The sequence below is a fragment of the Cuculus canorus genome, chromosome 21 (assembly GCF_017976375.1).
Source record: "Cuculus canorus isolate bCucCan1 chromosome 21, bCucCan1.pri, whole genome shotgun sequence".
NCBI lineage: Eukaryota > Metazoa > Chordata > Aves > Cuculiformes > Cuculidae > Cuculus > Cuculus canorus.
In genome coordinates, this window is record NC_071421.1 from 8,584,627 (window position 1) to 8,604,849 (window position 20,223).

The window sequence follows — 20,223 nt, forward strand, 5'->3', positions numbered from 1 at the left end:
GAATGCCCCAGATTGGGTGTATGGGGAGAGTAGAGCTCACAGCTCACTAGATAAAGAGCTCAACCCGGAACCAGAGGCATGACTCACAGCTCCACATCTTGGATAGTGGTAGGATTCAGGGCAATTGTTCAATGCTCACAGGGCTCCTGGGCTTCCTGCACCGTGGCAATTTGCTCACCATAAACTGGAGCCTCTCTCCAGCAATCACTAAGCAGGGACCGTGCCTGGGATTGGCGTCTGGAGTGATAACGTGGCTAAAAGGCACCCAGGGCACAGCTCATCTGCATCCAGTGGCATCGAAGCCTGTTTTGACAGTTGTGAAGGCACAGCTATTAATGCCAGCTCAGCCTGAAGCTGTCACGTTCTGCACCAGCCCCCAGGAGAAAGTGTGAATGTGTGTTTGCACATGCAGCACGTGCTGAGAAACAACTGAGAGCTGCATTTACATAATTGTTCTGCAAGAGCATCGTTTGTCCTGGTGAGTTATAGCAACACAGCCAGCGCAGAGCTGCTGTTCAGGGCCCTGCCTGTCGGGAAAGGTTTCCCAGGTAAAAGCAATAGAGAGGCGTGTGCTGAAACATCGCTATTTTCCATTTTCTAAACATTTATTCCATTTTCTAAACAAGAGCCAAATCTGTCCAGGAAGGAGGTACAAGAAGGGCAGAAATCCTGAAGCTGCAAGTATAACTCAAGGTAAATCGCAGCTGAGATTGGAACAAGGCAGGAGTATGGGGACAGGTCTCTAGAGAGGGAGGAGAAAAGCATTTCGGAGAGCATGCAGCAAGCGGTTAGCGAGGGGAAGGAAGAGGCAGAGTGGAGCGAGGCAGAGTGTGCAGCGACCGCTGGATGCGAGGGAGGGCTTTGCAACACACGGGGATGTGGGAACAGGGAGGCTGCAAGAGAGGAGATGGTATGGATTGTATTATACACCGATATAGACAGATACAGCTGATATCCAGTAGGATTTGGGGAGCACTGGGATGGGCTTTAGCAAAGCCACCACAAGGTGTGCAGGTTCCTGCACGAGGAAAGCACTCCACAGGCTGTGGGTGTGATACAATACGTCGAATATTTTGAAACTTCACCAAGTGGAATATTTTGATTTAAGCTAAAGTACAGTTAAGTTTTGTCTAAGCAGTTGTGGGTTTTTTTTTAAAGTCAGACGAAATGTCCCTCTGACAGCATGTTTTCTTCAAAACGTTGGTTTCCAGTCCTTATTTGTTCTTTGATGACGATAACGTCCTGTGTTCAATACGATCTGTGTGGAACAGAGGTGTCTGCTTCTGTAATTGCCTCTGTTTGCAGTATTTTCTATCTTAAAGTCAAGGTCAAGCAGAAAGCTGTACCCAGCTCCAAATGAGGAGGAGTTTTGACTGTTGCAAAGTTTCGTAACATAAAATTAGACCTTGAGAAGTAACAGAATATACATTAGATTTCTGGGAAAATTTACACACATGGATGTAAGTGGGAAAAATATTCTCTAACCTGCCTTTGTCTCGTTGCATGTGATTGATGGAGATCAGTCCCTCGTGTTGCCCAGGCCTGGCAAAGGATGCTTTGCTTTCCAAAACTCCAAAACGAGTCTTAGAGAGTTCTATTTGCTGGCATTTTCAGTATCAGGTGCATCTGGACAGGGGTCTCACTGCTGCCCACAAGCTCAGGAATCAGGGTAGCAAGACACGGTGCGGTGGCACCTAGTGCACTGCAGCAGGGGGTGAAGCATGCAGAGGCGCAGTGTTGGATGTCACAGGGATTTCTAGAGCATGCACAGGCCCTGCATGGCTCGCACCAACACGAACGCTGCGAGGTAGGACAGGGCTGGAGGTCGTGGGGCAGGGATCAAGGCAGCACCAAGGTCCTCCTGCCTACACATGCCCATGCCTGCCTGGCTGGGTGGCCTGAGCCCTCCCCACACGCCACAAGGAATGAGTGAACAGAAACACAAACCGAAGAGCGAGCGGACCCCCAGGCCTGGCGGGAGGCCGCGGTACGTACTGTGGCCACTGGTATAATGCTGCAGCTTGTCGGTGTACTCGGAGTCAGCACGCTCAAAGCCCCGTCTTCTGGAAAGAAAGGGAGTCCTGAACACCTGCACAGCTCCATCAGGGCTGAGAGACCCACTACAAAAGCATCTCTTCCTCCCATCACCTCGTCATCTCCATCCTCCCTTACCCGCCACCCTCTGTCTCCAGTTGCCATCCCCTTGCACAGCTCCAGCCCTGGGTCGCGCACTCGCACCGCCCTACCTGTTGCACACAATAACGATGACGACTACAGCAATGAGGAACACCAATCCTGCTGCAGAGGAGCCAATAATGAGCGGCAGCTTCTCCTGCACACTGGTCTGGTACTCAGCTGGCATGCAAGGAAGAGGGAATGGGTTACTATGGTACGGAATGGGTCGCACTACCAAGTTCATCAAGGTCAGAGCACGGCCCTGAGTACTGACCTACGGTTCATGGCGACTGATAATGGGCTTCCTGCCATGGTTCTGGTCCAGGACACCTAGTGCTGCCCCAGGCATGGCTCAGGCTGGATGTGCCCCAGTAGGAAGGTTGGATGGAGCTATCATAGAATCACAGAATGGTTTCGGTAGGAAGGGACCTCAAAGCCCATCCAGTTCTAACCCCCTGCCATGGGCAGGGACACCTCCCACTGGATCAGGGTGCTCAAAGCCCCATCCAACCTGGCCTTGGACACCTCCAGGGATGGGGCAGCCACCACTGCTCTGGGCAATCTGGGCCAGGGACTCCCCACCGTTTCAAGGAAAACATCTCATCTCAGTGTCTCCTCTTTCAGCTGGAAACCATTCCCCCTACTCCATCCCTGCACTCCCTGATCAGGAGCCCCTCCCCAGCTTTCCTGGAGCCCCTTTCAGGACTGGAAGGCTGCTCTAAGGCATTCTTTTTGAATGTCACACAGATGCACGTTGTGCCTTGCTCCTTGGCCTCAGGGCCAGCAAACTGGCTTGGGCTGTCTTATTTAGCAGCACAGTTTCAGAAAATAGGGACCCAGGTCTGCATTTGTTGTCAGCAGCTGCGAAAATCATAGTTTTGTTCCTTCTAAATCCAAATGAGTGAACACGTCCCTGTGCCAGAAAAGCTTGGCAGAAATTGGTCTGATTATGTGATGCCCTGCATGGACCACCAAGCACCCATGCCTCTCTAAGTCTTGCCAGGTTGAATAAACACACGTGAGTTCTCAAAGCACTCTCGAGGGACTAACAGCGCTGCTGCCCCCACATATCCGTCTTGTCCAAGTTTCTCTAGATCCTGTGTCACCTTTATGCAGAAGTTGAAGACTCACCTTCTGTCATGGTCTGGAAATACATCTTGCCACTATACCGGCCGTACCCAGCCACGGTACGTGCCCGCACCTGGAAGACGTAGATGGTGCCAGCTTTGAGGTTTTGCACTGCCACAGTATTGGTGGGGCTCTTCACCGTTGTTGAATTTAATTCGCTCAGATCCTGCCAAGAAAATACAAACCTAGCATGAGAAAACAGAGTCAAGAATCAGACACTGCATTCCTGGGAGGAGGAAGCACAGGAGAGCTTGGTGGTGTGGGTGGAAGACCCCCATGGGGAGATCATGAACAAACAGGTCCTTCTTCCAAGCCTGTCTTCTGGCAGGGAGACAAAGAATGGGAGTATGGGTATCCCTGGGCTGCCCATCACCTCTCAGGAAAGGGTTCTGATGAAGGTATCATCTAGAAATGTCAAGTTGTTTCTCCAAGCCTTGGGGATGGGGATCACTACTTCCCTTGTTTGTGCCCACTTTCTCCTAGCACCATCCTCCTTCCTCACCCCTGTACCTGATTCAGTCTCAACACCTCTCTATTCGCTCTTCTCTGTCTCCCTTTGCCAGTGCTGAAGGCAAAATCCACCTGAACACAGGGTTTTGGACCTCAGGAGAAGTACTGACACCACCTCCCTGCCCAGGACCTGCCTCACAAAGGACCACAGTGAGGTTTTCCAAGCTGGGAAACTGAAGAGCAAACTTAAAACCAAGTAGGAGACTACTTTCAATTTTTTCTCCTGCCCCTTCAGTGCAGTTTTTGTAGCTGAGGACTTGGACATTCCTATCATAATGGTATAAATGGTATTGCATTTGTTTAGGTGATGGATCTACCACTGCCCTTAGTAATTATGCCCGTGGCTGAGCATCCCGAAGCACCAGCAGATGGGCCAGCATGCATACGGAAAAGCTGAGGAGGGGCTCTTCATCAGAGAGAGAGGGAATCATAGCATGAGAGGGAATGGTTTTGAGCTGAAAGAAGGGAGATCGAGATGAGATCTTAGGGAGAAATGTTCTCCTGTGAGGGTGGGGAGGCCCTGGCCCAGGTTGCCCAGAGCAGTGGTGGCTGCCCCATCCCTGGAGGGGTTCCAGGCCAGGTTGGATGGGGCTTGGAGCCCCTGATCCAGTGGGAGGTGTCCCTGCCCATGGCAGGGGTGGGACTGGATGGGCTTTAAGGCACATTCTGACCCACTCATTCCATGATTCTGTGATTAGATGATCTCTTTGCTGGTCACCGTGCAAGCGCAAGAAAACAGACTACCCCTGCACCGCTAGGGCAGCAGAGGAGTCGGAAAAGACGGTCCTGAATGTGGTGCTCCCTAGGATCAGGGCAAGGTGGCCAGGAAGTCCTGCAAGTCCATGGAAAGCAGCAATCTATGTAAATAGACAATGTTTCTGTGAAAGAGAAAGATCTTTTGAAAGCCAAGCTGTGAGGATGAGCCCCTGTAAAAGGAGACATGGGCACCAGTTTTTGAATCAGATTTTTGTGGCTCTGTTGAAAGTGCTCATCCTTTCTGGTAACTGCCTCGATCTGCAAGCCAGGCTGCCTTGCCAGGGTGGCTGGTTGGAGCAGAGCAGCAGTTGACAGCTCAAAACTTGAGTTGGCAAGTTGGCAAGGAAGGCCCTGAAGCTGTGCTTACTGCAAGCCCAGGAACTCCCACCCCACAGCCTCACCAGAAAAGTGCGATAACTTCAGGAGCAGAGGCAGGGACTGGCAGAAAGCTGTCGTCAGACACACAGTTTGTGCAATCTCATCAAGTGGGACTGAGCCTGATCAAGAGATTGGGCTTTTGTCTCAGCTGTGGTCGCTTCTCGTACCGTGTTACCACAAGATCAGATGGAAACTCTCAGTGAAGAGCCTGCTTCTTCTGCTGGGGACTCCTGAGCGACAGAGGGGATCAAAGATCAATCAGGTAGGAGGTCCCATCTTGTAATGAACCAAGGTTTCCTCACATAGAGGTGCACACTGTTGCTCTCTTGAGCTCCTCTGGTCGCCTGTAGGCACCAGTGAAACAGAGATTAATGGAGAGTCCTGCAAACCCTTTGCCTAGAGGGGGCTGTGTCCTCAGCTGGTGGATCACAGGCTGAGTCAGAGGTCGTTTTACCCACCAATAAACGATGGCGTTTGCCTTTGGAAGCTGCTGGTCTCCTTCTTTTCCTCTCTCCACATTGCTAGCAATTTCACTTTTGTGTTCATTCACTTCTGAGAGCAGCACTGGTGCCTCACTCAGTGGATCCTCTGCACGGCCAGAAGCTGTGGCACAAGCAAACATTAGAAGTCCACAAAAACCATTCACCATGAGGCTCCATAAAGTTGAATCAATGTTCTCCTCGTGTTCCTAGGACACACTGATGTTTACTCATTCAGTCATTACACTAGAGCAGAATGCCGAACGCCCTGTCATCTGCAAGGTTGATCGTTCTCATGACCTGGGTTCATTCTGTATTGCTGCTGCACGGCAGCTGGAAGATGATATCCATGGAGTTCATTTCTTCCTGTATGGAGGTTTCAATGAAGCAGGCTGCCTCACTACTGCAAAGCAGCTGAAAGACAATATTCATGGAGTTCATTTCTTCTTGTATGAAGGTTTTGATGAAGCAATGCTCTGGTCGAGGCAGCTGATGAGAGAGGGGTCTGGCAGGAATGTGTTTCTCCAAGTGTGCAGTCAAACTCAGAGGCTTGGAAACGCTGGTGGCACGTCGCTCTGCAGGGTAACGCAGAGCAGCTCTGCAAACACCTGGGAGACCTCCACTGTAAGCAGCTCTCAGGAACAGCTTTCTCTTCTAAAATCTACAACATCAGTTTTATTGATCTGGACCTGGCACTGAAGGTACCTGGGTATTGCCAGGGTGTTTGGGAATTAGACTGACAGCCGTTCAAGTCTTGAGTGCAGGTACACAGACAAGAAAGATCAAGCAAAGATAAGCACACAGCAAACTGATTGCCTTGTTTGTCTTGTCAGGCTTCAGCACTCCCTTGGACCTTTCCCAGGCAGGCTAGGAGAGAAATAGGTCAGGAAATGTTCACAGTTTTAGTGCTCAAGGGCTTGGATGAATCCTCTGAGGCCTTTGGATGGCACTGAGAACACTTTTTTTTTTAAACATCATTTGTCCAGCTGTTTGAGGGAACCTCATCCCTGCTCCTGGAGGACTTTAAATTGAATGCAATGGGCATGCTTCCAAGTTGGTATGTAGCCCAGGAAATCTGTCGCAGTCCATCTGAGGAACGTGTGCTCATGACTGAACACTCCTTTAATCCCAGACCGCAAGGAAAGAGCATTTACACATCTCCACCTTCCCTCATCAAACCTATTCTTGGCACATTGCTCAGCCACCAGCTCTCCAGCAACAGTACCTTCACTTCAAGCGCTTCTCCCCATCTGGGCTTCTCCTGCAGGTCCAGGGCACCCCAGGTGGTTTAAATTCCCAATCCAAGCCATTGCTTTTTCTCACAGGTTTGTGGATTTGTTTTTTTTTTTTCCTGCTGATTTTGGTTTCAGTTTGGAAATCCTAATTCAAAATGACGCCCTTCTTTCCTCATTGGTTTGATTTTGAATCCTCAGCTGATTCCCCTTCCCAAGAGCCAAACTTCAGTTAAACCAGAGTCTGACCAACAAAGAAAGACTTTCTTGAAACAGAGAGAGTCTGCAAAACATCCAAAGGATCTGAAAAATTACGTAGAAAACCTCAAGTTTTATCAGCCAAAAAAAAAAGCCAAAGAAAAATGTCAACACTGGCGAAGAGCTGCTCTGTGTGTCCACACCGAGGCAATCTGCTGAGGGTCCTGAAGCAAACAAAGCCACACGTACAAAACAAGTGCCAAATCATCAAGCGCAGCTGAATTCTGGCCCACATGGGATCTAGTGCAGCAGAAGGGATGCTTACATGTAGTGAAAGGGTCCTGCCAACCACCCTGAGCATGGATTTTGGGGGTCCATAGCTCCTAGCCTTTCCTGGGGAACACCACTTGTGAGAAGGATCGAGTGTGGTGGGGTAAGAGCATCTGGATGCCTCTCACAGCAAACTGAACCCCGGGCAGAAGCAGTGTGGATCTCAGGCACAGCAAGAAAAGCTATTGTAGGGCTTCCTGCAAGGTTTTCACTTAATCTTCTTATCTCACAGTTTTCCCCAGAGCTCCCTCCAAGGCTTTGGACAGCACAGGGGGAAGAGGTACCCCAACTCTTGCTCTGTCCTGGGGACAGGGGAGAAACATCAGGCAGCAGCTGTGGCTCCACACTCGGGGATGCTGGTGTCCCACACTATGGGCTGGAGAGCAGGAAAGTTCTCTGAATCAGATGAGAAGCAGTGCCTCCAGCTGTCCTTGGCATGAGCCCTGGTGACGTCCGTTTCTGGAGATGCTTTGCTCTTGTCAGAAGCTCCTGGGCACCATAAAGGCTGCATCCAGCTCTTCTCTCACCTCCACCACCAGCGGCCACAAGATGCCTCTCCTCCACCCTTTAGCTCCACCAACCAACCCATGCCCTTTCCCCAGCGTTAGTGGGAGACATCAAAGGGCTCTTGTGCCTCCTAAAACGTTTGCATCAGTGAACAAAACAGGCACAACTGATGGGCTGAACATCTTCAAACAATCACCAAATGGAGACAGTAGGGCACATCCTAAGCTGAATTATTTTGCTTAACAAGGATAGCTGGTTATTCTTCAGGTGCTGGACACTAGAGTGGGTCTCCAGTTCCCACACTCCAGGATGAATTTACTACTGAATCCTTTCCAAATAAAGACCACACTGATTTCTTCAATAAAACAAACATTGCCAGGCACCTCTTGAAGGTAGAAAAACCTGCATTAAGGAGAGGATCGCAATGAGCAGCTGATTGGCTCTAACGATATGAAAGAAAACCATGGTGTTCCCTCTGTACAGGCATTTTTAACACCACTAAGAATAGCAATGTCATAAATAAACTGTCACATGAAAACAAAAATACACCTTTGTTTCAGATATTGCGAACAGCTCTTTCTTATTAACACTGAAAGACGTATTCCAGGTTTTCTTATTTAATTTATGTCTTAATACAGAGGAGAATCCAACCAAAATGAAGAGACAAACCATTTTTTATACACAACGCACACAATGTTGTTCTTACATTTGAACTGTTTTCATGCTAATAAGATATAGTTTTCTACTGAGAAACAAAATTCCACTCAAAATAATTTAACCAGCTCCAGAGAGATTTGCTGAGCACATGGGATAGTTGGCAATGAAACTTTTAGGGAGCAAACCCTCTCCGTGCCAACTGGCAGTCGAGGGAGGACACACAGGGATGTGTCTCACACCCCATTCAAACTGCAGAGCTGATGAGAAGTGTGAGAAAAGTACAGCACATCTAAAGCTGGGCAGTTTGGGACTGTTCCCAGGGAGGAACTAAATGGCTTTCAATTGCAAAACTCAGCAAAGCAATGGAAGGACTGACATGGGATTCGGGTCTGCCAGGCCAGCGGAAGAAGGATGCGATGCCACGGCATTGCTAAGAATGCAGAGAGCTCGTGACCAAACAGTTGAAGAGTATGAAGACCTTGGCCAGTCATGGCCCCGGATGGATCAGACCTTGAATGTACAAGTGGAACTGTGCAGTAAAGGCTGCCACCAAAACCCAGAGGAGTTTGGGGAAGAGACAAATCCAGTGCCTGTAGCTCTTAGCTGTTACACTTCCTCCTTAACCTCTTTCCAAATCCTCTGAGGTTTGCTTGTTGTGGGACCAAGCTTTCACCAATGATCCAGAGATAGAGCTGCCCAGAGGGGTGGGAGATGCTCCATCTCTGGGGGTGTTCACAGCCAGGTTGGTTTGAGCTCTGAGCAACCTGATCCAGAAGAAGGTGTCCCTGCCCATGGCAGGGGGTGGAACTGGATGGGCTTTAAGGTCCCTTCCAAACCAAACCATTCTATGATTCCATGATCCCTCCCTGAGAACAACATACATCATGGTTAAGGAGGAAATAAAGACTTGCTTTTCTTCTTCGACCAATGTACCAGCAAAAAAAAATACACCAAGAGTTTTAAATACAAGGACAGAGAGTGCCTCAGCACCAGCACGTGGGGTTGCTGGCACTGTCCTCTCTGCCTGAGGAAGAGCTCCACCCGAGAGCCTGCTGCCATGGAAAGTGTTGTTGCAGTGTTGTCTGGGCAACTTCTCTCCACAAGCAGTGACAGGCAGTGTCCTAAGATTGGACAATGGGGCGAGCAGATGCTCACCTTGCAGCTGGCTGTGATGATCAGCACAACCAGCAGCTTTGCCTCTAGACAAAACTTTCCTTCATTTACAGCCTCCCCCAGAAAACAGAGGGGAGGGGGAAGAAAAAAAGACATGAAGAGAAATTAAGAAGAGAACGAACTCCCTGAGATCTTCTGCCTCTGCTTCAAGGATCCCCAGGGAAAGGAACCCTCTCGGCTTTCCAGATATGTCTTGTTACCTACTCATCCACCTCACCATGTATTCTGGGATCATTTCCAAGGGTCAAATAAATGGCTCTGATTTATGCAATATAGGTCAGGACCTATTTAACAGCTGACAAAGAAGCTCCCCCTCTCCATTCTCCCCCTGGCTCTTGGTGATGAGAAAATAGGTCACAGGCAAGCAGTGGGGGGGATTAATCATTTCTTCCAGCAACTGCTGGGAAAAATATTTTCAGTTCCATTTAATCATAAAGCTTTTTAATTAGTTAGTTTGCAATTTTTAATGTATAGTTCATATGGTCTTACGTAAGGGGGCACATTCCTGGAAGGAGAAACCTCTTGCTCCCCACATCCCCTGCGGAGCACGGATGAAGTTCATCAGCCAAGCAGAGCCTGGCAGGTCCTGAGACCAACATCAATGTTGTCCTCAGGTCTTTCAGCAGCCACCCAGCTCCAGCCCCTTGGGATGGATGTGCTGGCACAGCCCTGGATTGCAGTCCTTCCACTCATTTGGGCACGGAGGAGGTGGAAGGGGCATGTTCCTCAGGGATGAAAGAGCCAAAGCTGCAGGACCCCTTCACTTCAGCCTCCCCTGACTTCATAGTGCAATCAGCATCCTCCAGGGAAGTCTGGGACAGCTTCTCCCTGATACCACACCCGGGGAAAGGACTTCAGGCTGCTGCATACAGATGCCAAACTCGCCTGAGGTGTAAATCCTCTGAGGAACAGAATCATACAAAATCTCAAGGAGTGGACACTCAGCTAGCACGGGCCACCCTGGGACTATGTGCTTGGAGACATTCCTTCCACCCCATTCCCTACTAATACCCCAGTAAAGGGAGGTGAAAAATTAGACCCTGGAGTATGGCTACACAGCTCTCGCTGCCAAAGTCCCACAGTACCTTCTCATAGTATTGCAGCTCATAATCCAGGATGACTCCATTGGGTTGGTCAGGCTGAGACCATGAGAGGGTAATGCTGTCCACGGTGCGGCTGACCTGGTGCATGATGGACACAGCTGAAGGAGCTGGAAGAGAAAGTGAGAGAGAGGCCTCAGTCAGATGCTTGCATGGGCAGGACCCACATCTGCTGCAGGCAGGTGGGTGCATTAGTGCTTTTGATGCTACTGAATTTGCTTCCAGGACTGTAGAAGCAAATCTCTAATGGTCAGAAGATCCTGCCTTTTGCTATGTGTAGAGAGCAGTTAGGGGAGAACAAAAGATTTCCATTGTTCACTATCAGTTTGCAAGCAGAAACGGTGCAGGGTAGTGTCTCAGGCAGGAAAACTGATCATTCCCAGGCAAAATGAGCCCAAGGGTGGAGCAAACATAGCATTGTTCACTTGGAAAAAGCCCTACCAGCCCAGCAACAAGCAATTCTGCCCACTTGCCAGGGGAAATCGAGGACTCTGTGTGTGCGTGTGCATGCGCGCACGCTTGTGTGTTGTATTTTGACATTTGCATAGAGAAGCTTTATAAGGCACAGGCAGACGTAGAAAGCAAGCAGCTCCTCTCCGCCTCTCTGTGCTGGGTCTGCAAGTTGCCCACGCCAGCACAGGGAGGTGCGTGCAGCAGCCTGAGCATGCAACGCAAACCTGACCTGACATGCTGACAATGGTGAGTCTCCCGCCTTGTCTGCGTGCCCTGCAAATAGTACACCCACAGACGCCGCTTGTCCCACAGAGCACAATGGGACCTTCCAGCAGCTCCTCCGACAGCCCAGCTGTCCACCCCTTGCATTGCCTACGTGGCCTGACACACGGCCAGGTGGGAACCAAGCAGCCTCGGCTGGTGCCACGCCGTGGGAAAACTGTCTGCCAGGCACCTGTGCTGACAAGCCCACGGGGCAGGGACCGCAGTGTGGAGCTGCCACCTTTCTTAGGAAACTCGGACTGGCTCTGATCCTGCTTGCTGTAGACCAGGGCAGGTGAATAAGCAGCCTGGACTGCTTTTAATCTGTTTGGCTCAAGTACTGATAACACAGCTGCCACAGCATCGCAGGTCACAGCTGACAGCACTGTATCCTTCTGGAGGGGCCAGCACGCAGCGATGCCCGTGCTGCCTCCTCTTGGCTGCATTTGAACTCAGTGAGCCAAGCACGTGTCCTCGCCCACCCTGCACCCAGCCTGCTGACGGCACTGCCAACGCAGCCTCCACGGATGCCAGTCTGGAGGCCATCCCAGACCTCACCCAGCGGCAGCCCAGCACTGCAGAGTGCAATCTCCAGCACAGTGTTTGCCCTGGCACGCCTGCCAGTGTCAACTCCCTGCTTCAGCAGCTCCAGGGCAGGGGGGAACCCTCAGGAGTGGGAGACAATTGGAAAGTGGTAGCTAGAAAGCGTCCCCATCACTTGCATGCCAGGCCTGGTTACAAATGGATGCAGAGAGGCTTGTGCTCAGAAAGGTTTTTCCAAGGTCCAACCCTTTTAATATTCCGTGGAAAAACTCATTTGACAGCTCTGAGAAACAGCTTGGAGGAATAGCACACAAAGCAAAGCACCTCTTGCCCATCTCCAGTCTGGTTTTCTTTGGCTGGAGCAGCAACAGACACAGTTCCAGCAGACACTGTGCTACTTGGACCAGCGTGGCTGCGATGTGTTCTTCTTGCACATCACTCATGAATCACAGCTGAGCAGCTCCTCTCGAAGCACACCACTAAAAGCCAATTTCCTGATCCGTCGTCTTTGCCTCTTCACTACTGTTTTTCTGGATCCCAAGCACTGTAGCTCCCAGGAGTTCCAACATCCACGTGCCAAGAGAAGTAGGGGCGAGGTACAGGCAAAGCCAAACCTGTCACCACAAGGCTGCATCATTTCTTTTCATCTCCCTGGGCTTCCCTACCCTTGAGGGAATGTGCAATGTAGGACAAAGTGTTGACAATCCCTGGTTTTGCCCAGCATTTACTAAAACTAAAGGAGGACAAAGAATTTGCAGCCCTGGAAGTGTTCAAGGCCAGGTTGGATGGGGCTCTGAGCATCCTGATTCAGTGGGACGTGTCCCTACCTATGTCAGGGGGTTGGAACTAGATGGGCATTGAGGTCCTTTCCAACACAAACCATTCCATGATCCTAACAGTTCTAATACTAAAGCCTCACTTCATCCCAAATACGAACCCCTCCATCGTTTCTGGTTAAGCCAACCTTCACTACCCACCAGTCTGAAACTGTCTGTACCATTTCAGCCCTTCCCTTGTTCTGTGGCACACAGTGCTGCTCCCCTCCCACCTTAAAGTCCCAGTCCTACTGCTTCAGGGCCCACATTTACAACCCCCTGGGATCAATTTCTCATGCTGATGTTAAGGCACAGGTATCATTTCAGGAGCCTGTTAGCTCTTGCCACAGCTTGCTGCTTCCTCATTGACATGGATTTCACAGGACATCTGCAACCTCCAAGACAAACATTTCTCTCTCTGTAGAGAAATGCCTTGGAAGGAAGATGTGATAAAATTACTGATGGCTCTGCAGCAGGGATTAGGACTGGAGGGAGATGAATTTGCAGCCCGTGTTCTCTCTGGCATATCTGAGCTGCACACACTCTGAGAACTGACCCAGCCTATTCCAAGACAGAAGCCACACGCACCTGTCCCACCACAAAACCAGGATGTGGCAACATCCCACAATTCAGACACAGGTTCAATGGGCAGCGTTGCAGCTGGAGAAGCTCCTCAACTCCAGCCCCTTCTGGGTATGAGCAGGGACCCTGGAATGCCCTACTTCCACTTCCATTCGCTGCATGCCAACCTGGGAGCGCACAGCTTCTACAAGGCATCTCCTAGAATCCTAGAACCATTGAGGTTGAAAAGACCTCTAACCTCATTCAGTCCAACTGTCAGCCCAACCCCATCACACCAATGAAACCGTGTCCCCGAGTGCCATGGCCACACCATTTTTGAACCCTCCAGGGTTAGAGACTCCACCAGTGCCCTGGGCAGCCTCCGCCAGGGCTTCACCACTCGTTCAGTGAAGAAACACTTCCTGATGTCTAATCTAAACCTCTCCTGGCTCAACTTGAGGCCATTCCCTCTCATCCCATCCATTGTTACTTAGGAGAAGAGAGCAGCACCCACTTCACCACAACCTTTCCGGGAGCTACAGAGAGCGCTGAGGTTCCCCGCTCCTGCTCTCCAGCCCACATTGGAGAAGCTACAAAAGACAACGGCTGGAGCGGTGTGTGTGAATAATTGGTGCTCAGCCACGGCTGAGGCAGCTGCATGCTTGGTGAACCTGCCCTCATCCGGCTAAGAGAAAAGAACCAAACGTATGAGGTGGGGATCATCTGATGAGCCTTAATGAGGCAACTACCTGCACGTTGAGTAGGAGGCAGATGAGATGAATGACTACAGCAACCTCAGCACCTCTCCTAGACCTGGGGCAAAGGAGTGTCTCTGGATGGGCAGGAACTTCTGCTGTCGTGTCTTCTCAAGAGCTGCTCTGATTATCACACACATCAGAGAAACGCATGGTAAAAAAAAGGGGAGGATCAGAAGTGATCTCTGGAGGTTTCTAGTCCAACTGGCCTGCAGTCCGATGCCTTTCCTCAGGACTTCATCCAGTTAAGAGGTGAATATGGCCAAGGATGGAGCTCCCCCCAGGCCCTCTGAGCACCTGTCCTCAGCTGCTGCTCTTGGAGGGAAGAAGTTTTTCCTCAAGTCTGATTAGAACTTCCCTCATTGTACCTTGTGGCCATCACTGCTGTCCTCTTAATGTGCACCTCTGAGAAGAATGTGGCTTTGTCTTTTCCTTGAACTCCATTTTGAAGTGGAAAACTGTAGCTAGATGACTCCTCCTCTCCAGGCTGGCTCAATCCAGCTCTCTCAGATATCCTCTTATATCTTGTGCTCCAGCCCCCGGTCCATCCTAGTGCTCCTCCTGCTGGATCTGCTCCAGTTTGCTGATGTTTCTGTAGCACTGCGGAGCCCCAAAGCAGACACAGGATCTCAGATTCTGCCTCGCGAGTGCCGAGAAGATGGGAACAATCATTATCCTCAAGTTTTTGCCAGTGCTCTTGATAATGGAGTACAACACACTCTGAGGCTACAAAACATGATCCTGGTCACACACCTTCAACACAGGTGAGGGCAGAGAGAGACTCTTAACTCTGAATCAGGGATGGGCTGGGACTGGATGACTTAGTCTGAAACCGGTTTAGTGGAGGAAGCCAGACCTCAGAGTGACTTTCTGAAGCCTAAGCAGAAGCAAAAGCTTAGAGCTCAATAGAATCACAAATGCTAAGGCAGGTGGAATCTGTGTCTTAGCAGAGGAAGGACATGGATCTGCTGGAGCAAGTTTGGAGGAGGACACGGAGATGATCCTGGAGCACCTCCCATATGAGGACAGGCTGTGGGAGTTGGGTTGTTCAGCCTGGAGAAGAGAAGGCTGTGGGGAGACCTTAGAGCAGCTTCCAGGGCTGAAAGGGGCTCCAGGAAAGCTGGGGAAGGGCTCTGGATCAGAGAGTGCAGGGATAGGATGAGGGGAAATGGGTCTTGGGTGAAAGAGGGGAGATTGAGATGAGCTCTTAAGGAAAATCGTTTTCCTGCAAGGGTGGGGAGGCCCTGGCCCAGGTTGCCCAGAGCAGTGGTGGCTGCCCCATACCTGGAGGTGTTCAAGGCCAGGTTGGATGGGGCTTTGAGACCCTTGATCCAGTGGGACGTGTTCCTGCCCATGGCAAGCGTGTTGGAATTGGATGGGCTTTGAGGTCCCTTCCCATCCAAACCATTCCATAACTGTATGAAACAGGTCTTTCACAGTCAGCTGCAAAGGTAGTAAAGACCCATGAGTTTCTGACTCTTCACCACTTCTAAGGCAGGAAGGTCCAGTTTGCAGTGATCACATGGAAGAACTCATCCAAATGCACTTTATCCCTCTGCACTGCCATTTTCAACCTGGAAAACAAGGCTTGTTGTCCTGTTTCATTTTCACCCCCTGCCTGTCTTTGTCAAACCATGCTGAGTGCTCGCAGGGGCAGAGGCTGTGTGCGTGGTCCCCCCGCAGCGTTTAAAGGATGTAACCTACCAGCTAAAAAGGAAGGAAATGAAAACAGTTGAAGTGAACACAAAGAGCGTCCAACCTGGGACAGTGCTGCTCGGTGATGCCCTCATCACGAGGTGATCTTCAGTGCTGACAGGAGAATCAAACGCTTTGTGACCAGATGGAATTAGGATGCAGAAAGAGCTTTTCTGCCACAGGACACAGTGAAGCGACAAACACAACAGAAAAGACTGGGAGAGATGGATGCTCTCTGCCACGTGATGGGCTCAGCTGAGCAATGATGGGAAGAGTCTCCAAATATCTAAGCTGACTTTCCTGCACTGTTTTTTCTGAAGAAGCCATGCATGGGTTCCCTCTATTGAGCTTCAAAGTATTTCAAGGCAAAGATTTAATGAAGTGAAAATATGACCAAAATAATAACAATTTTAAAGGTCCTTGTTCTTCCAGGCTGCTTTGTGCCAAGCCCTTTTCAGGACCATCCAGAGCTGAGCTGTTAACATTCAAGATCAACCCAAAGCATTGAGCCCTGTGGGATCGCTCACCTCATTCCATGAACTGTGACTCCTCTTTATTCCCTTGTGATCCAAGAAACGGAGCTTTAGGGATCACTTACACATTAGAAAAAAAAAAAACCCCAATATTTTTGTCATTTCCAGGTTGGAAATGGTCACTTGAATCAGTGAGAATCACCCAAAGGCACAAACTGCCCAGTGGCAGACCCACTCCTGGCTGTTGGCTGGTCTGGTTGTCCCTCAGTCATGGAAGGCATTTGAATTACTCTACATGGGGCCAGGGGGGAGGGATCTGCCCTGTGACACAGAAAGAAGATCGGATTCAGAGCTTTCCAGCTCTCAGACACCTTGAGATGTGACCCCCAGGAGCGCGTAAGCAGAATGCGTATCCTGATGCCATCTCCAGGTGCAGCAATGATGCACCAAATAAATGCAGCTTCATTTCTACAAACATACTTTTCATAACAGAAGCCCTTAAGCCCCACGTCACTGGAAGCAAAATGAATCATTTGAGTCCCTGAGAGGCACTTTTCTCCATCCTTTTTATCTGGGATGGCCTCAGATTCTTCAAATTCCTCTTAGTGGAGTCCTGTGGCTTTTTCAAATTGCTGGAGAAACAAGCCAAGCCAAACCCACCACTGGAGTATAAAACAAGCTTAATGAAAAGCCAGCGATGTAAAAGGCTGATGACCTGTCCCCTGCTGCAAAAAAAAATCTGCAGCGCTCATGGAGGGGAGGCAGCCAGCAGCTAACGTGTGGTGATGACTCTGGGGCAGAAGCGCGGGAGGGATGCAAAGGATGCTTCCATGGTCATCATCCCAAGCCTCCACTGAGCCACACAACACTGACCACAGCCAGACCGTTGTCTGGGCTGAGGCCTGGGGCTTCGGCACTTTGCCTCAACCCCCCAGAGGCTGAGCAGGCTCCCCTGGCTCAGGGACAGATCGACACTGCTGGAGCTCAACTACTGGAAACACATGGAAAGTATGGGACTCAAGATGTGTCCCATACTCCGGTCTTGCCAGCAGAGCTGCGTACCCGTAATACCCCTGAAGGACACAGCTACAACCACCAAGTTTTGCCAAGGCTGTAATGACAGCTAAAACAACAGTGTCCTCCCAACCACGCTGACTCAATGTCCAAAGGTGAACAGAGCCAGGAAAGAAGTTCCCAAATCCCAGTACACAATGTATTACAGGGTCGGATCTGGATGATCTTTATGGTCCTTTCCAACCCAAACCATTCTATGATTCTATGATCTTACATCCTGCTTCACTGACTGTCTCCCAGGAAAACTCAACACCTACTGGAGTGGAAACATAATGTCACAATGGGGTTTGGCAAGAGAAGCACCAGAGCCCCAAGGCTTTTCAGCAACACAGAGGAGAAGACTTCACACATCCTTCAAAGTTTAACTTCCCAGTGTCAAGGTGGATCTGAAAGACACCCTGAACAAATGCTCCAATTTAGCAAAAGGACAACGGGTAAGGAAAGGCATCCTGTTGTCTTCTGGCTGCGCTTTGTACCATGCCGTGGACTAAATCTATAACCATGGTGCTTCGGCCTCTCCCAGGTCAATGTTTCTGGCCCAGGGAATCAGCTTAGGTCCCTTATTCATGTGCAACTGAAGCTTAAGGGAGGGTAATGGGAAAGGGATGAACCAAGAGGCTCAGGTGCCTCCACACCAAGCACAGAGCAGAGCTGTGAAGGCTGACAGGTGAGAAACTGATCTGCTGATTGAGCCCTCTTCTCCCACTGTACAATTCAGTTCCAAACAGCACCAAATTCCAGAAGTGCTGGTGGGATGGGACCCCTGGATATTCTGGTCCAACCCATCTGTCACACAGTGATCCACAACACTGGATTGGGGAGCTTTGTTAGCTGAATCTTTAAACCTCCAAGGCTGAGGCTACTCTGGTCATTTAGTGCCCTTTAGACTTTTTTTTTAATCAGATCAAGAAATAAAATGACAATTTTCGTTCATAAAGCACAGTCTTTCTCTGCCGGATTACTGTAAATGAGCCCCATGACATCCTGCCTCCCAGTCACTCCACATTCAGCATTCTAAAAAGCAGATTTTCCAAAGAGAAAAAGTAAAAAAAACCAAAATCCAAACAACCAAAACACCAAAAAGAGACCAAATGGTTTGAACACTGATTATGAAACTGAAGTCATAGAATCAGAAAATCATGGAATGGTTTGGGTTGGAAGGGACCTCAAAGCCAACCCAGTCCCACCCCCTGCCATGTGCAGGGACACCTCCCACTGGATCAGGGGCTCCAAGCCCCATCCAACCTGGCCTGGAACCCCTCCAGGGATGGGGCAGCCACCACTGCTCTGGGCAACCTGGGCCAGGGCCTCCCCACCTGAACAGCAAAACATTTCTCCCTAAGATCTCATCTCAATCTCCCTTCTTTTCAGCTGAAAACCGTTCCCTCCATCCTATCCCTGCATTCCCTGATCCAGAGCCCCTCCCCAGCTTTCCTGGAGCCCCTTTCCATACTGGAAGCTGCTCTAAGGTCTCCCCACCACCTTCTCTTCTCCAGGCTGAACAACCCAAACTCTCTCAACCTGTCCTCATACGGGAAGTGCTTCAGCCCTTGGATCATCTCCGTGGCCTCCTCTGGACTCGCTCCAACACATCTATGTCCTTCTTGTGTTGAGGACTCCAGAACTAAACATGATTTGTTTAGGAAAATGATCCTACTTTAACCTACTTGTGACTGTGAATATCTCTTTAAGGTTTGAATCGTTGCCTGAACACGTGTCCAGGTTTTCCTTTGATGGAACTGCTCCATGAAGGTGCTGTGACAAGAACGGCAAGGAACCAGCGTGCTCCATGCTCACCATTCTCAAGGAGTGGTTAAGCAGTCTCTGCAAAGAGAAATTGAAACCCCAGGTGCCTCAGATCCATCACAGCAAAGGCAACTTAACCACTGCTGATCCCTCCACAAGAGCTTTTGGATTCTTTCACTAAAGGTTTCCGTGATCCTAGATATGGACAAAGGGGAACGTTGGTAGCACTGCTCAGCCCCAGGCTTGTTGCAGTCGGTATTTTACTTCCATATTGATCAGTTCTTTCTTTTTGCCTTGGCTGCTGAAAATGATAAAAAAGATTGAGGGGAAGAAGAAAAGAAAGAAAGAATTTGGAGTTTTCCAGGAGAAACAGGCACTTTGTAGTGGCAGCGATCCCTGCATGAAGGTCACTCCAACCACAGAATTCAGCGCGGGCACAGGTTGGTTGTGCAGAAAATTGGGAAAAGCTCCTGTAACAGGCAGGTATGCACATCTGCACGCTTTTGGCGACAGAACCTGGCAGGTTCTGATAGGTTTGTGATTGACCAATAGCCGATAGGTTTGTGATTGACCCTGTGCATGTGTTACACCAGACACGTCCCGTTTTCTTTGAGGGCTGCACAATTTACAATGAGTCCAACACTCCTCTCAGGAGGTTTCCTCATGGTTCCTTACTCTGCTCTAAAATGCATGTTTTATTTTTCAGGTTGAAACTTAATGGATGGCAGATTCCCACTGCTGGACGCTCCTTGGTTTTGCAGTGGAATTAAGGAGGAGTCTGGAAACAGAGTTTCATCTTCCTGAAAGAACTAGAAATCAAGAAAATATTTCCTTTTCATCTTCTTTTCAATTATCTACGTACACTGAGTTTCTTGAGTGCTTCACAGAACCACCAGCCCACAGATCAATCTGATGACCCCATTCTGAACCTTTTCCAATTTTTCGTTAACCTACTTTTCAAATAAAAACCTCAAACCTGACCTCAGTAGCCAGTGTCACTCTTAACTACAGAAGCAGCATCCACCTCCTCGCTCAGGCTGGATATTTCTTAGAATCACAGAATCATTGAGGTTGTAAAAGCCCTCTCAGCTCATCCAGTCCAACCTTCAGCCTAACCCTACTGTGCATGCCAAACCACGTCCCCAACTGCTACAGCCACGTGTGCTTTGAACCCCTCCAGGTATGGAGACACCACTCCAACCGGGAGTGGGATGAGAGATCCTC

At 49.8% G+C, this 20,223-nt stretch overlaps 1 protein-coding gene across 4 annotated transcripts in view; it reads right to left on the reverse strand.

Moving 5' to 3' along the window:
- Positions 1-20,223, reverse strand: part of EPHB2 (EPH receptor B2) — a 142,601-nt gene that overhangs the window by 16,043 nt on the left and 106,335 nt on the right. The window contains exons 6-9 of one of the 4 annotated variants that reach the window (XM_054085703.1): positions 10,609-10,733; positions 3,307-3,469; positions 2,247-2,355; positions 1,996-2,060 (exon numbers count right to left, since the gene is read on the reverse strand). In XM_054085703.1, the coding sequence (XP_053941678.1) occupies positions 1,996-2,060; positions 2,247-2,355; positions 3,307-3,469; positions 10,609-10,733 (462 nt within the window). Of the gene's footprint in view, positions 1-1,947; positions 2,064-2,246; positions 2,356-3,306; positions 3,470-10,608; positions 10,734-20,223 lie in introns of all 4 variants that reach the window. The other 3 variants (XM_054085701.1, XM_054085702.1, XM_054085699.1) reach the window with 3 other exon arrangements.